This window comes from Bos grunniens, chromosome 9 (genome assembly GCF_055505025.1).
Source record: "Bos grunniens cultivar Pamir isolate PY7600 chromosome 9, Bosgru_T2T1.0, whole genome shotgun sequence".
Taxonomy (NCBI): Eukaryota; Metazoa; Chordata; class Mammalia; order Artiodactyla; family Bovidae; genus Bos; species Bos grunniens.
In genome coordinates, this window is record NC_141173.1 from 90,271,120 (window position 1) to 90,288,174 (window position 17,055).

At 40.4% G+C, this 17,055-nt stretch overlaps 1 protein-coding gene across 21 annotated transcripts in view; it reads right to left on the bottom strand.

Annotated features, from left to right (window-relative positions):
• SYNE1 (spectrin repeat containing nuclear envelope protein 1) overlaps positions 1-17,055 on the bottom strand; it is a 500,805-nt gene that overhangs the window by 202,201 nt on the left and 281,549 nt on the right. For 20 of the 21 annotated variants that reach the window (XR_015133337.1, XM_086318390.1, XM_086318389.1 and 17 more), the window contains 9 exons: positions 16,343-16,608; positions 11,902-14,062; positions 10,182-10,519; positions 9,395-9,539; positions 8,509-8,727; positions 7,469-7,728; positions 5,872-6,037; positions 5,376-5,531; positions 863-1,015 (listed from right to left, as the gene is read on the bottom strand). Coding sequence is in view for 19 of the 21 variants with exons in the window: in XM_086318390.1 (XP_086174516.1) it covers positions 863-1,015; positions 5,376-5,531; positions 5,872-6,037; positions 7,469-7,728; positions 8,509-8,727; positions 9,395-9,539; positions 10,182-10,519; positions 11,902-14,062; positions 16,343-16,608 (3,864 nt within the window). In the remaining 2 variants the exon portion in view is untranslated. Of the gene's footprint in view, positions 1-862; positions 1,016-5,375; positions 5,532-5,871; positions 6,038-7,468; positions 7,729-8,508; positions 8,728-9,394; positions 9,540-10,181; positions 10,520-11,901; positions 14,063-16,342; positions 16,609-17,055 lie in introns of those variants that run through there. The other variant, XM_086318394.1, reaches the window with a different exon arrangement.

The window sequence follows — 17,055 nt, forward strand, 5'->3', positions numbered from 1 at the left end:
AAGAAAGCACATTAGACTACTGAAAATAAATTTTCCCAGATTTTCTGTAATCAGAAGGATTGTATTTTAAATGATTTTTGTAAAAGCCAAATACTGTAAAGAAAAATTCTACTATGATCTGCTCATTTCTGTTTCTTTGGTTGGAAAGGAAGAGCAGGATGTTTTGTAACTGGTGTTTATTTCCTAGGAGGTTGAGAGAGCTAAAATTTTCCTTCTGTCCCACCCAAAAAGGATTAGTCACTTCACTTATTGGCAGAGTGAGAACACAGATTTAAGTACCAAGAACATCCTTCATTTTGAAATGTATATATGTACTTAAGTTCAGCCATCATTTAGGCTTTGACACTCTTCCCTCTTACCTACATATACACGCATATTTATGAATTCAGTTTTACTATGATAATACATTATACTATTATATTTATAAAATTTCTTTGTGCTGTGCTTAGTCGCTTAGTCGTGTCCAACTCTTTCAGGAATACTGGAGTGGATTGCCATGCCCTCCCCCAGGGGACCTTCCCAACCCAGGGATCAAACCCAAGTCTCCTGCATTGCCAAGTGGATTCTTTACTGACTGAGACACCAGAGAAGCCTAAGAATACTGGAGGGGGTAGCCTATCCAGACTCCAGAAGGGTCTCCAGGAAATCTTCCCAGTCCAGGAATTGAACTGGGGTCTCCTGCATTGCAGGCAAATTCTTCACAAACTGAGCTATAAACCGCCTGCCTTTATTGTCTGGTTTTGATGAAGCCTGATAAGAAAGGTTTTATTTATTTTTTAATATCTTCAAAATAAACTAATGCACCCAAAATATTTTAAGGCATTGAATAGCACCCCTTATATTTCCACTTTCCCTTCCTTACCTTTTGGTCAGTTTTAGCTTGAACTAAATTATCTGTCTTTGCTCTCAGCTTGGTTAGAATAGTTGTGAGATCTCTGGCTATCTTCTGAATTTGCTGGCTGAATTCCTGACTCATGGCCTTGCTCTGTTCAACTTCTTTTACTTTGTCCTGGATCTAAACAATCAATAAAAACAGGAAAACCAATCATGGTTAAAACTGAATAATTAATACTAATAACTTCAATTTTCAGATGTTGCCGAAAGGCATTATTGGTCATCGGTGCTGCTTTGGTATCCATGTACTCCTCAAACCAGCCATGTGCAGTTACAAGCTCTCATGGTATTCCTTGCAGCCTTACTTCCTGCTGTTTTTATGTATTCACTGCGCTTTCTGCTGCTATTTCAGCAAAGGAACTAGCAACACATGTACAATGATTCACTCATTAAATGTTTACAGATAGCAGTGTAGATAGCTGAGTTTGAATTCTATCTTCTCCATTTACTGTGTGATCCTAAACACACAAACTCTTCTAAGCCTTTTTCTTCATAAAACGGAAAACGCTTCCAGATAACTGGAGGCACACATATTTTCTTCTGTGCACCTTTTCATGAGTAGCTGTTAATGACCTGTTAACTCTTTTTCTAACTTCCAATTACCATCTTATAGTGTGACCCTGAGCACATCCAGTGGAAAGGAAAATGAAAAAATAACAGCTAATATTTATACATTTCCAATGGCTTTAATTTAATGTGATTACAAACATTTATATTTTGCTCATAATGTTGAAGAGAAGATGGTAAAGAAATATTTCCTTTACATAAATGAAAGGCCTTTAAAAATATCTTTAAGTCTTGGGGATGTAATATATAGTAGCGTGGGGATTGTAGTTAACATTCCTATGTTGTATACTTGAAGGTTGTTAAGAGAGTAGTTCTTAAAAGTTTTCATCACATGAAAAAATTTTACAACTATATGTAGTTTTGAATACTAACTAGATTTACTGTGCTGCTCATTTTGTAATATATTGTTGTTGTTCAGTCACTCAGTCGTGTCTGATTTTTTGCAACATCATGGACTGCAGCACACCAGGCTTCCCTGTCCTTCACCAACTCCTGAAGCCTGCTCAAACTCATGTCCATTGACTTGGTGATGCCATCCAACCATCTCATCCTCCATCGTGGCCTTCAATCTTTCTCAGAATCAGGTTCTTTTCCAATGAGTCAGTTCTTCGCCTCAGGTGGCCAAAGTATTGGAGCTTTAGCTTCAGCATCAGTCTTTCCAATGAATAGTCAGGACTGATTTCCTTTAGGATGGACAGGTTGGATCTCCTTGCAGTCCAAGGGACTCTCAAGAGTCTTCTCCAACACCACAGTATAAAAGCATCGATTCTTCAGCGCTGAGCCTCCTTTATGGTCTAACTCTCACATCCATACATGACTACTGGAAAAACCATAGCTTTGACTAGATGGACTTTTGTTGGCAAAATAATGTCTCTGCTTTTTAATATCCTGTCTAGGTTGTCATAGCTTTGATAGCTTACAGTGAACAGTATCGGATTCCTGATCTCCAAAGAAGAATTAACTTCGGAACCAGAGACCAGGCTTGATCACTCAAGAGCTTTTGTGTAGCGGAGTTTTATTAAAGTAAAAAGGGACAGAGAAAGGTTCGGACATAGACATCAGAAGTGGGACGGAGAGTGCCCCTTTCACTAGTGTTAGCAAGGGAGTTATATACTTTTTAAATTACTTATTCAGTTCAGTTCAGTTCAGTTGCTTAGTCATGTCTGACTCTTTGAGAGCCCATGAATCGCAGCATGCCAGGCCTCCCTGTCCATCACCAACCTCAGAGTTTACCCAAACTCATGTCCATCGAGTCGGTGATGCCATCCAGCCATCTCATCCTCTCTCATCCCCTTCTCCTCCTGCCCTCAATCCCTCCCAACATCAGGGTCTTTTCCAATGAGTCAGCTCTTTGCATGAGGTGGCCAAAGTATTGGAGTTTCAGCTTCAGCATCAGTCCTTCCAATGAACACCCAGGACTGATCTCCTTTAGGTTGGACTGGTTGGATCTCCTTGCAGTTATTACAATAAATCAAAAAAATGCCTCAAGTTTTAAAACTTGACCAGACCCACTCCCACAATTTAAATTTTAGTATAACAGGATTAGAACTTAACAATAGAAAGATCCTACTAGACCCACTCCCATAATTTACATTTTAAGATTTCAGGATTAGTCAGAAGGTTTTCAGGAAGGAGAAACTGTCCTCAAGCAGGATACATTGTTGTATAATCCCTAGTACACAATAAACTGAGTTGTTTGTTGTATAATCATCAGTTCTAGGCTTAAAGAAGAAGAAGAAAAAAAAACATTTTATGTGACTAAGACTAAGGAATGTAGAGAAAAAAAAATTAAGTTTGTCTTTTCCTCCTCCTCCTTGAGAACCCCAGGCCCCTTTCTCTTCCTCCAGGACCCCAGACTTCTTATCAGTTTGCCTAAGAATTGACTCTCTCAGCTTTTCTTCCAAGGAACAAGCATCTTTTAATTTCATGGTTGCAGTCACCATCTGCAGTGATTTTGGAGCCCAAGAAAATAAAGTCTCTCACTGTTTCTATTTTGTCCCCATCTATTTGCCATGAAATGATGGGACCAGATACCATGATCTTTGTTTTTTTGAATGTTGAGTTTTAAGCCAGCTTTTTCACTGTCCTCTTTCACCTTCATCAAGAGGCTCTTTAATTCCTCTTTCTGCCATAAGGGTGGTACCATCTGCATATCTAAGGTTATTGATGTCTTTCCCAGCAATCTTGATTCCAGCTTCTGCTTCATCCAGCCTACCCTTTCGCATGATGTACTCAGCATATAAGTTAAATAAGCAAGTGTACTCCTTTCCCAATCCGGAACCAGTTTTTGTTCTCTGTCCAGTTCTAACTGTTGCTTCTTGACCTGAATACAGATTTTTCAGAAGGCAGGTAAGGTGGTCTGGTATTCCGATCTTTTTAAGAATTCTCCAGTTTGTTGTGATGCACACAGTCAAAGGCTTTAGCATAGTCAATGAGGCAGAAGTAGATGTTTTGTCAAATCAGATCTCCTTTGTGGTTGTTGTTCAGTTATGAAGTCCTGTCTGACTCTTTGTGACCCCAAGGGCTGCATCACGCCAGGGTTCCCTGTCATTCATCATCTCCTGGAGCTTGCTCAAACTCATGTCCATCGAGTTGGTGACGCCATTCAGCCATCTCACCCTCTGTCGCCCTCTTCTCTTTCTGCCCTCAATCTTTCCTAGCATCAGGGTCCTTTCCAGTGAGTTGGCTCTTCACATCATGTGGCCAAAGTAAAATCTCCTCAGTAGCAAGGAAATATATCAAGAAATGAATACCTTTTTTTAAATTTCATTATTTTAAGTTGAGTGCTAACATAAATGGAATGCATGTGAATAATTTTATAATAGGGAAATTTATCCAGAGGGTTAAAAAAAAATGAGATTTGCACTTCTTTTTTTAAGATCTGAACTTGACAAGTCATCCTTCCTGACAAACCCTCCAAAGTCTAAGAAGAAAAACCAAATAAGTAAATTAAATATTTAAAACAGAAAATAGCATTTTAATTTAGGTCAAATGCATGATACAGTAGAATTGGATTTTGATGAGAATTTTTAAACACATTGCATCATACACTGGCAAGTTCAAAAGGCGCAGCACACTTGCATGATGTTACAGTTTCCATAGTGCAATACTACTTTCCATTTTGTGTAGCAGTTTAGAACTATCTTCTCTTTTTTCTACTGACCAGTTTTAACTAAATTGCTTTAACGTTGGGCCACCAAGAAGGTCTTAAAACCCATTATGTTTGCATACAGATGCTACTGAAGCTATTTTCATGAAATACATGGAAGTGTGTCCTCCTTATGAGGTCTAATATAAAAATCTCCCTGTTCTAAGTATTATGAATGGCTATGTATCACTTTCCTTAAAAAGAAAAGATTTAATATATATATATATACATGTATTATGTTTCATTCCCTTCCTTGATTGTTTGGAAGTTAGACTGACAGACCTTCCTCTAGATAAAATACAGGACCTTACAGCATGAATTTTGGTTAAAAATCTCATTCCTGATTCTACTTTATTTTTAACTGTTTTCCTTTTATTCAAATATCTTCATCTACTACATCGTGCTGAACCACTGAACTAAAATAACAAATAGAAGAGTGCCTGGCAGACTGGGTACTCAATAAATATTTGTTGAATACATGAAATATATCTTGCTTTCTTTGTTTCTTTGAGTAATTATTTTTGGGGGGAAAGGTTAAGGAAATCATATAAATTATCTTTAATGTTTGATGTTATTGTTTACATTTAATATCATTTCATATGCTTCTCACCTATGAATAAAACCTTTAATTTAATATTATTGTTTAATACTGATCTGTTTTTTAACTCTGTTTCCATGAAGACATGACTGAAAATCCTGCACTGTTACACAAGAGTACTGAGACAATAAAGAATGGAAAGCTACTCTTTCTTGACTGTAGGCTTACCTGATCATGGGTAGTTCCTAAGTCCAAAGCCACTTCAGCTAGCTGAAGGGAGAGTTCAGAAGGTAATATAGTATAAAGACCAAGGTACTTATTTTTCTGTTCTTCAGCCATTTTTTCAACATTCTGTTGGTGATTTATGGCTTCTGTTAGGAGAATCTGAAGGAAATATCAACATAGGAAATTTCTAGGAGCCAGATAAGGAAATTGATTTTTACACGTACAGAAACAAGGATATGTATGGTTCCTCAAAATTGGATTAAGTGTAAAATTAGAGAAACACATTTACAAAAAACAAACATTTCCTTAGTCTCTAAATAAGAAGCATGTCCACTTTATATGGAACAAAAGAATGTCCAATGAACTAACACTAAGAGCCTTTCACGTAAAACATTTCTAAAAGATTTCACTTTAATATCTCATTGAATATAAACAAGAATATCTGATTAAAATTAGCATTGTTTTTTTAAATGATGAGTCTAGGGAATTAATTTTGTACCTTAAGTTCTTCAAGTTGAGCATCTATTTCTATTGTTGGATTCCCCAAGTATTCCTTCGTTTCCTGAACCCAAGATTTTACTGAACTGATGTGTGTCTCCACCACTTCTCGTTCCTTGAGCTCTTGCTTTACTATCTTCCCATTCTTCTTGACTTTCTCCTGTATGCTTTAGAAACATTAAGGGGAGAAAGCAGACATGGATTGAAATGAAAGGAAACCTCCAGTACATGACATCATATTGTCAAAAACAGACGTTAAAAAGTAAAACCTTCTATTTTTTTCCAAGTAAAGACACTTCCCCCAAACTGCCAGATAATTTTCAGTAACATTTAAACTGACTTTAAATACAACAAGAATACACTTAATGTGAAGTGAATGATTTATTCCTGGAAAATGGAGAGCTGACATACTCCCATGCCACTACACTGCAATCCATTTTCCTGTCTAAAATAACCTGGAGATTGTCTGATTTTTTTAAATTTCCTCTTTGGAAATCTACTTATATGGTACAGAATCATCAGCCCTAAAAATTAATGTATAATTGGAATATTTGTGCCTATTAGAGACTAGCCTTTAAATAAAGAATCAAATTTTGGATATTGTATGACTAATAATGCTCAGCATCCAAATTATAAGTCTTTATTTGAATTGACATAATTTGGTTGCAAAGTCTGAATAAGTGGAGTCAGATTATCCTGAATTCATCTATAATTGAAGGGGTGAATGTGGGATACATATGAGTGATATATTACTAGGGCCTGGCAACCCCCTTCAGTCTTCTTGCCTGGAAAATCCGCACGGACAGAGGAGCCTGGTGAGCTGCTGTCCATGGTGTCGCAAAGAGTCAGACATGACTGAGCAACTAAGCACACATAATATTAGTCAATTCAGGAGTTGAACTATACAGTGACATTTCCTCTTTGGTCCAGTAAGTAAATCCAGCTGGTTATATATCATTAAGATTAACTTTCTCTACATTCACTATCAGTAAATAACTCTTATTTACCTGGACTTTGGTATCATCCTTGCTCTAATGTCTCTGTTATCCAATTTAGCCACTGAGTAATCAAGATTTATCAAAACCAAATCTCAATATCTCCCAACTGTTAACCTTTCAAGCTTCATCTCTCATGAATTACCCCATCACCCAAGAGTTCCTTAAAAGTGCTTACTACCAAGCTGGCTTACTTGCTGTTTCCTTGTCTTCAGAACTCTCCTCCTACCTCATTGGCTGGTTCAAACCTGCTTAGTTTTCAACTTAAATATCCCTTCTGAGGGGAAGCCTGATTTGACTCCTCTCCTAGGTTAATTGCCTCTGCTTTGATTTCACTTAGCTTCCTTTAAATACTTCACCTAAATGTATCTTTAGCTGTCTACCTCTGCTGCTTGACTGCAAACTGCCTGAAGGTAGAGATTGAATCTGTGTGCTTCATCACTACATTTCTAATATGACTCGATATGTGCTAGATAGCAAGGATGATAGGAATAGATCCCCATGTCTTTAAGGCGGCATGGTGGAGCTCCCCCAAGACTCCATTTGCCCCTTTGGGTCATGGCCACGTTTAGAAACAGAGAATGAGGGCAGGTGTATAGTTACTTCAGGCACCGGTCCTGCATGGCTGTGATCTCCTGCACCGTGGGTGGCTCTCCCCCAGGGGATGGTGTGACTCCATCCTGGAGCATGCTCAGCGCTTGCTGCCGCAGCATCCCTAAGGCCGACTGTTGCCGTTCCAGCTCCAGGATGAATGTGTCATGGTATTCAAGAAGAGTTACGAGTTCTGCTTTTGAGGCCTTCTCTGCTGAGCTTCCCGGTAATTTATCTTGCAGCTGATCAATCACTTCAGAGGCTTTTTTAACCTGATGACAAATGCACACACTATGAAGTTCAAAAGTAAATAAAATGAAAAAGAGAGGACTATTGCAACAAATGCCACATTTGACACTAAAACACTGATGCACAGTAGAGACAACGGTGTCAACTCTAAACCTTGGGAAGCTAAAACATGAACAATTCTCTTAACATGGAAGAAAAGACCACTTCTATTATTCTGGGTTTCAAGATTTAATCTCAAAATAATGTTAGGGCAATCAGGGACTTCATAACATAGAAAAGGGTTTAATTTTATTTTTTACTAAACAGATAAGAGAAAGACTCTTCTCAATATTTATGTTAACATGAATATGTGCCTTTGAGTCACAAAGGAAGATGTGGCTTAAAACACTGAACCTTGTTTAAAAAATAGAAGATATTAATATGATTTGAGAAATGAGTTAAATTTCTTCCTTATTTCATGGAAAGACAAAGTGTTTTGTGCTTTTTCAGGGCCAGGAAAGAAAATTTCACTAGGAACCCCACAAATGGGGCAAAATCGGCTTGCTCTCCTCTCAATATGCAATTGCTTGGTTTCTTTCTTTCTTATTAAAATAAATGGGCCTGGACTTGGGACCGAATTGCACACTGCATTATGTATTTTATTTCATGATTTGGTTTTCAAGTCATGGAGATAAGAGATTTTTTTAAAAAAGGCTTTTTACTTTCATAAAGCCAATTTCAAAAAGGGGACAAAACATTGCTTTCAAGATACATTCTCATCAGTGAGGAGACACTACTTTGAGCCCATCAGTAATGGTGATTACCTTATTGTTAAAGCTCGTCCACTCATCCACTGCATCTTCCAGTAACTTCTCCTGGTCCTGGGCCACAGCTCGGAGCCGCGTCCAACGCTGCCAGACAGCTGTTGTTGACCTGCTTATGGCTGCTTTGCTGGCATCATTTCCGGTTCTTTCCAGTTCTGAAGCTTCACCCTCTAAAGCCACGATTTTCTCATGGAAAGAGTTTATTACTGACACTAAAGCCTGGAGTGGGAACAGGAGAAAAGAAGTTGAAGGGAGAGATGATTTTTTTCAAAAACTCAACAGATTTTGGTAAAGTCCAAAATCACCTGCAAAAGAAAATGTTCCTACATACATTTATTTTCCTCTGTTAATTCTTACTTTTACATTTAATTTGTAATTGAGTTAGGCGTGAGTTTTCTAAAGCAGTACAGTGCATACTTATTAAAAAGTTGACATGCTATCTATCTGAATGACATTATCCCATTTTTTAAAATTAGCAAAAGTATAAGTGAACAGAATTTAATATTTAAGTATGTCACATTCAACTTTATATTGCTGTGATATATGAGTGAAACTCAAGTTGTTAACTTTTGAATTGCAATTGAAGTAATCTAAGTTACATCAGAAAGTATTTACTGAAATCTACTGTGTCACATCTTATCAGAAGCAAATTTCTCTGAATGTACCTTTTTAAAGCTAGCTATGCTTTTCCAGTGGAATGCTAAATGAGTGACAGCACTTAATTAAGTTAAAATTGCTCTGAAATGTGGTTGAACACATCCTTTTTTTGTTTAAGAAGCCCTCGTGGGAACCAGGATTTATTGACTTGTTTCTTGAACTACCACAGTGCAAAGACCTGTTACAGCTACAATGACAAGAGTATTAAAAACAACAACAGCAAACTAACCTTATGTTCTGACAATTTTTCTTCTGCTTCGTGACTGGAAGAAGTCTTCAATAAAGAAAACTCAGACAATTTCTTTTCAGCTTCATTCATCAATTCAATAACCTCTTCCCTTGCTTTCTGATAATCCTGCCATTGAGCTGCACATCTTGAAAAAAATCCAACAAAAGTCAAGAGACAACTTAAAATCACACATTTCTATGCAAGAGCTCTGAGGTCAACATGTCTAGGGATACTCAAGAGAATGAATTTACATGATAATCTACATCCTTGGGCTCCTGCTCCTTCTTAGTTGCTCAGTCATGTCTGACTCTTTGTGACCCCATGGACTGTAACCCACCAGGCTCCTCTGTCTGTGGGATTTCCCAGGCAAGAATACTGGAGTGAGTTACCATTCCCTTCTCCGGAGGATCTTCCCAACCCAGGGATCAAACCCCAGTCTCCTGCATTGCAGGCAGATTCCTTACCATCTAAGCCTTCAGTGAAACCCCGGTGTACCTCCTTCGTGTGTTAGTCGCTCAGTCATTCTGACTCTTGTGACCCCACAGACTGTAGCCCAGCAGGCTTTTCTGTCCATGGAACTCTCTAGGCAAGAATACTGGAGTGCATAGCCCTTCCCTTCTCCAGGAGATCTTCCCGACCCAGAGATCAAACCCAGGTCTCCTGCATTGCAGGCAGATTCTTTACCATTTGAGCCACCAGGGAAGCCCATGTACATCCTTTATGGATTCAAATTTTCCATGTGAAAACCCATTTCACTAGAGTATAAAAAACAAAGTAATTTCTGTACCTCTGCAAGAGCTCTAACTGGGCATGTGAATCCTGCATTATCGTCTGGCTCTTCTCTTCCAGGGAGGCCATTTTCTGTGCTAGGTCCTCTTTTCCAGTCGGCTTGATGAGTGGGTCCAGGTTGGCTACCAGGCCTTGAAGCTCTTCCAGATTGCTGTGGAACTGATCCTCTGCACTAAAAAATTCCATGTGGCTTTTGAGACTCTCCTCCGCACTCTCCACGTCTAGGCCATTGCCTGTCAGTTGTAACATTTCATGAGCATCCTCAAGCCAGTCGTTAGCAGCTTGAAACACTTGATAGAACCTTTGACACTGACTGTATATTTGAGTCAAGGTAGTCTGAAAAACAGCAAGAGCAAACACAATAAGCGCTCGTTTGCGATGTGTTTCCCGAAAATAGTTTACACCTTCCATTTCTTTTCAGATCTCAGTCTCATGGTGGTATGTCTGCAAGTGAATTGATAAGCTGGTGACATTTGTTTTTTATTAATCTCTGCTTTCCCTCCAGCTCTTCTTGTTATAATTTTATCAACTCAGTTAAAATAAACAAGAAAGATCATAGAACAGAAATTTATGATGGTTCTGAAATGTCCTCTCTCTAAAGAAAAAGTATAATGCTTAGCAATATGTGGCAGAATGAATATTCACCAAAGTGAAATAATGCCTTAGGTAGGATGTGTGTTCTCAGTCACATTTGACTCTTTGCACTCCCATGGGCTGTAGCCCACCAGGCTCTTCTGCACATGTAATTTTCCAGACAAGAATACTGGAGTGGGTTGCCATTTCCTCCTCCAGAATCTTCCCGATCCAGGGAGTGAACCCACATCTCTAGCATCTCCTTGCAATGGCAGGCAGATTCTTCACCTCTGTGCCACCTGGGAAGACCCAGTTCCTCAGGTAGGAAGGACTATAACAATACCAGTGGGAATGTAAGCTGGTATAACCACTATGGAAAACAGTATGGAAACTCCTCAAGAAATCAACCACCAATATGATCCAGCAATCTCACTCCTGGCTATCTATCCAAAGAAAACAAAATCATTACCTCAAAGAGAAATCTGCACTTTCATGTTCATACCAGAGCTATTTACAACAGTCAAGGTATAGAAATAACCTAAGTGTCCATCCACAGATGAATGAATTAAAAAAAAAATACACATCTTGGAATATTTTGGCTGGTTGAAATTCCATAGAATCAGAAGGACTGAGAACAGATGTGGGGAAAATGGGCCAAGGTATTAAAGCAGGTAAACTTTTGGGCAGGCTAAGGTCCGTAGGGTCGTACAGAGTTGGACATAACTGAAGCAATTTAGCACCCACTTTATTATTTATTACCTCTCCAAAAGGAGAGGGAGAACCAAGGTGTTCCTGTGTTAAAACGAAAGTCATATTAACATGGAAATCACTTGAAATGAATACCATGAACATAAAAACTCACACCTGTTTGCTACTATTCTTAGTTGCTCTCTTCATGCCTGACTCTTTGCAGCCCCATGGACTGTAGCCCACCAGGCTCCTCTGTCCATGGGGATTCTCCAGGCAAGAATGCTGAAGTGGGTTGGCATGCCCTCCTCTAGGGGAATCTTCCCAACCCAGGGATCAAACCCAGGTCTCCCGCCTTGCAGGCAGATTCTTTACCAGGTGAGCTGCCAGGGAAGCCCCACACCTGTTTACAAAGAAGCAAAGTGAGAAAAATGGAGCAGAAGCCCCATGGCACCCACCTGTCTGGTGCGGAGAGCTTCCTGCAGGGCCCCATCCAGCTCTGAGAGCTCAGCCAGCGTGCGCTGTAGGTCGGCGGAGATCAGCTCCTTGACTCTCGTGAATTTCTCCTTCTCCTTGTTACTCAGCGCATTCATTATCCTCAGGCTGGACTGCACCTCTTCCTGATGGATCTGGACCTTTCTGATCTCCTCTTGGATGTCCCGCAGGTTCGGGTCCAGGCACAGTGGTCCACTCAGGGCTGCCTCCACGCTCCGCAGCCACTCCAGGGAGCGGCTCAGCTCTGTCTGCAAGTCTCTACTCTGCACCATGCGGCTCTCACACTCCGTCACTGTCGCACCAATGGCAGAGGTGAGCAGTTTTAACTCCTCCTGCCAGGCCTGGAGCTGATGCTTGGCTTTCTCGTAAGCTGCGGGGTCGAGATGTGAAATGAGATCTTCGAGATGCCTGGTGACACGTTTTAGGAGAATCCCGGAGTTCTGGAGGCTTCCCGCCAGGGAGTGATACACTTTGAGCTTCTCCTCTGCGGGCAGTGTCTCCTCGTTCACCTTGGACTGCTCCATCCTCACAGCCTCTAGCTGTTTCTCTAGCTGGAGGCACATCTTCTCGTGTTCCTGGTAAGCACTGGTGGTGTCTTCTAAGAAGCTCACCCTCTGTTCTGTCTGTCGCTTCAGCCTGTGGTACAGGGTGATGAGCTGTGGCATCTTGTCCGGTTGCCATGGCTGCCCGGTGCTGCGAAAACTTTCTTTCTTCTGGTTCAGTTCATCCACGGCTTCGGTGAGGCCTGCCACCTCGCCCCCCAGAGCTCGCCAGCCATCCTGAAGAGACATAGCCTCTTCGACGCTCAGGTGGCCAGGGATTTGGCTCATCCTGGAGAACTGGTCTTCAAGGTCACGCAGAGACTGGCTTGTCAACTCGATCAAGGAGGCGTATTCTTTCCGAGCCAGCATCGCCTCTTGGACTTTATAGAACTTGTCTTTAGCCAAGTCAACGATCACATTAAACTGCAGGGGCAGTGCATGGAGCTTTTCGTCAAGGTAGGAATGGTCCACTTCATTCAGCGTGGGCAGGATGGCCTGTCCAGTTCTCTGAAGGGAAAGTAGGAGGTTTTCATATTCTGGAGACTGTTCGAGAATGTGTTGGTATTTGGCCAGCTGTGTGTGCAGCTCAGCAGTCTCATTCATTAGATTGATCTCAGGAAAAGTAATGATATCTGCTTGTTTGAGCCAGTGACAGGCTTTATCAAAATCTTCCTTAAAATGCTTCCTAGAAACCAGATTTTTCTCCAGCTCTTGTAGCCGATGGCTGCACTTTTGTAAAACGGTGTCATAGACGCTCTGCAATTCCTGGAGCTTCCCTAGTATCTCACTCTTTTCCTGCTCTGTGACTCCTTTCATTAACTCGCGACCCTGGGCCCAAAGTCCAGTGACCTCGTTTTGGTAAGTCTTGAGGCTGGCTTGTGCACTCTTACATGTTTTCACCTGTTTGCTCACGTCATCCGGTAGCAGGCAGATATGTTCACGGAACATTATCTTGTGCTCGTGTTGCTGAATCTGGCTGGTCGCCTGGAACACCGCCATGAGAAACTGGGTTTTCTCGGACAAAGCCTTGTTTAAGTACTTTCGTCTTTGGCCCACTAAGTCGCTGAGACTGCTCACGTGCCTTTGTGCATCAGACAGTGCCTTCTGGATTATCTGCCTCTCATTGAGGCCAAGATCAGCCATCACCCTGTCAGCATCCTTCGTGAGAGACTTCAAGAGCATCTGTTTGGCCTCCAGTTCGCTGCAAATGGCAAGGTGATCCATGAGCAGGTTCTGAGCCATGTCAGGTGGGGGGCTCTGCTTAAGGGCCTCGGCGATGTTGGGCTGTTGCTCTTCTGCCCACTCCATCAGCTCCTGAAACCTGGACCGAACCACACTGAGCTCCTCCAGGTTGGTGATGGACACTTGGATTTTTCTTTTAACGAGGTCCTCTAGCTGAAACCAGCGTTGTTCAAGGTGACTCGTCTGTTCTTTGACTAATTCTTTGTCATCTAAATTCAGATGTTCTATCATTTTCTGCTTTTGCTCTTTCAGATCTTCAATGGCCTTCTTTCTCTCCTGCAATGCCAGGGCCAACTTTTTCAAAGCTTCCAGGTGAACAGCTGTACTCTCTGCATCAGATCTATATTAAAGCACATAAAGTCAAGTTAATTTTAGTCCATATCTGTGCTTGTTTGTATCATGTTAAATTGCACATTACCATCTTCTTTAAGTGGGTGTTCTTAGCTTAGAGTTACTCAATTTATGGCTTATTGACAGAGATTCTGTAGTTACTATGAAATATAGTGTTAGTAACTCAGTTGTGTCCAACTCTTTGTGGCCCCATGGACTGTAGCCCACAAGGCTCCCCTATTCATGGGATTCTCCAAGCAAGAATACTGGAGTGGGTTGCCATTTCCTTCTCCATTATAGAATATAAGACCCATATATTTCCATAGCAGAAGTTGAACCAAGATAGTTTGCCTGGATACTTCTCTGCTCTTCATCTTTTAGCTACGGCTGCCCTCTCATCACATCTGACATGTACTTATAGCTTCTTCCTCTGGCTCTCATCAACAGAACAGCATTTGCATGGTAACAAGACCCCTTGATGATTTGTGGAAACACAAAATACTGAGAAACACTGATCTACTGCATTCGTGACAATGGCACTGAAAGGCACTAAGTGATCTGTGATTTCTGTGCTTTCCTGAGAGAAGTTCCAGCAATCAGTGGTAGACAATATGCCATGTGGAATCCCATGGACAGCGGAGCCTGGTAGGCTGCAGTCCATGGGGTCGGGAATAGTCGAGTCGGACACGACTTCACTTTCACTTTCACTTTTCACTTTCATGCATTGGAGAAGGAAATGGCAACCCACTCCAATGTTCTTGCCTGGAGAATCCCAGGAACGGGGGAGCCTGGTGGGCTGCCGTCTATGGGGTCGCACAGGATCGGACACGACTGAGGCGACTTAGCAGCAGCAGCAGCAGCAAGCTATAAACAATGACTCTAACAGCTGCTCATTGGTATAACTCAGATATTTTTTATATATCATTAGAAGCTTTGAAAGTAAGTGTGAAATGCAAAGAATTCTCATTCTGTTGACTACAAGACACATATGAGAAAAACTGAATCTTAGAATCTTTTTCACTTACAAAACAATATTAGTTCTGAAGTATGAGGAAGAGTGTTGGGAGAGTATATGATGACTTCCATTTGAGACATATTGTACTGCTCTTAGTCACCCAGTTCTGTCTGACACTTTGCAACCCTACGGACGGTAGCCTGCCAGGCTCCTCTGTCCATGGGGATTCTCCAGGCAAGAATACTGGAGTGGGTTGCCATGGACATATGAAGTCTGTCATGTTTGTGGGTTAACCAGACCCGGGTGCTACTGTCAGTCTGAAATACAGGCTTTTGCTGACACTGGATTTATCCCAAAGACTAATAAAATGTTGAGCATCAAGAAAAAGTAAACACATCAGAAAGTAGTGTACTTCCCCTAAAACAGAAATCCACATAAACAAAAAACCCAAGATTGAATTACACCTAAAATATGTTTTCAGTTTTAATTGCTACAAATTACTAAATCTGGGCAGAAAAAGTACAGATTTTAATAAATCATAGTGATCAGAATTACACAAAGATTTCTATATATGACTCTGTGTATGTGGGTGGGGGGTGGTGAGGGAATCCTTTTCAAAGAAAAGTTAAGAGGTGTTCAGTTGCTATAAAATCAAATAGTGTTAGTCGCTTAGTCATGTCTGATTCTGTGATTCTATAGACTGCAGCTTTCCAGGCTCCTCTGTCCGTGGATTTCCCAGGCAAGAATACTGGAGTGGGTAGCCATTTCCTTCTCCAGGGGATCTTCCCAGCCCAGGGATTAAACCCAGGTCTCCTGTATTGCAGGCAGACTTTTGACCATCTGAGCCATCAGATTATTCACTAAGTTCTAGAATACCACAAGTACAAGAAAAAACTAGACTGAATTACACAGAATGTGTTACTTCACAGAACTGGCAAGAAACCTATGGAACTTCTTTCAAGAAGGATTCGTGTCCTCAATTTACAGAGTCCCATATCAGGTAATTAAAACTAGAAATATTCTTGGGATGTACTTTAAAGTCAAAGTGTAATAGCCCTGAAATATTCCTTGAGGTCACAGGTAGAATCGGTGCTGTTTTCAAACATTTTCCTTTTATCCACTGCTTAAAGTAATATTGGGTGAGGAAAATCGTGATTCTGTGTGCATACGATCACACTAGACTCTTAATAATGTTTTATCAGTATTTAAATTTGATTTATGTATCCATGATAGAAAATGGATGTTTAAAATGTAAGAAAGATACTTTTGATTTTTATAGAAATTAAGGAATTTCTGGCTTAGCATTTTGGTGACCCACTAGAGAACTGCTGTTACCTGGCTAAGTTATCCCATTCTGTAGTAAATTTTTCTAAGAACCCTTCGACAACATTCATACGGTCGTGGTAATCTCGTGTTCTCTGGAGATCTTCTTCTCTTTGCAAGCACAGATTGTTGGACTGAAGGCACAGATCCAGCCACTGGTCATTTAAATGACTTATTTCCTTGTGTTCAGGGGACTCTTGCTTCTTGGTCAACTCATCCACTTTCTCTGTAATAGTGTTCACCGATGCCTGTTTGCACTGTAGCTTCTTAACAAAATCCTAAAGGATAACAACAATAAAATAAACAATACATTATAACCCACTCCCCAAATAAATACAGATTGAAGCACAGATACAATACCTCTGAACACTTTAAGTAACTGAAGAATGTATACTGAGGGACAAAAAGAAAGCCATCACGCTTTCTCATAAACACATATTTCCAAGTATATAAGAGTCAAAGGGAAACTGTGGTATCTTCTTGCGTTACTTCAGAAAGTAAAAAGAAAAACTGATAAATGTGGAACAATATTGTAGTCACTAAGAGAAAAAGTTAACATTTTATCTTAAAGTGTATCCTTAGTTTTCTAAACAATTTTAAGGTTCATGGTTTTCAAAAAAAATCTAATTTATCTCCAGGAGATTTATCTTCTGCTGGAGACAACATTCCAGCAGAAAATATAAATTACTGATTATCACAGGGAAAATATAAATCTTAAAGTTTGT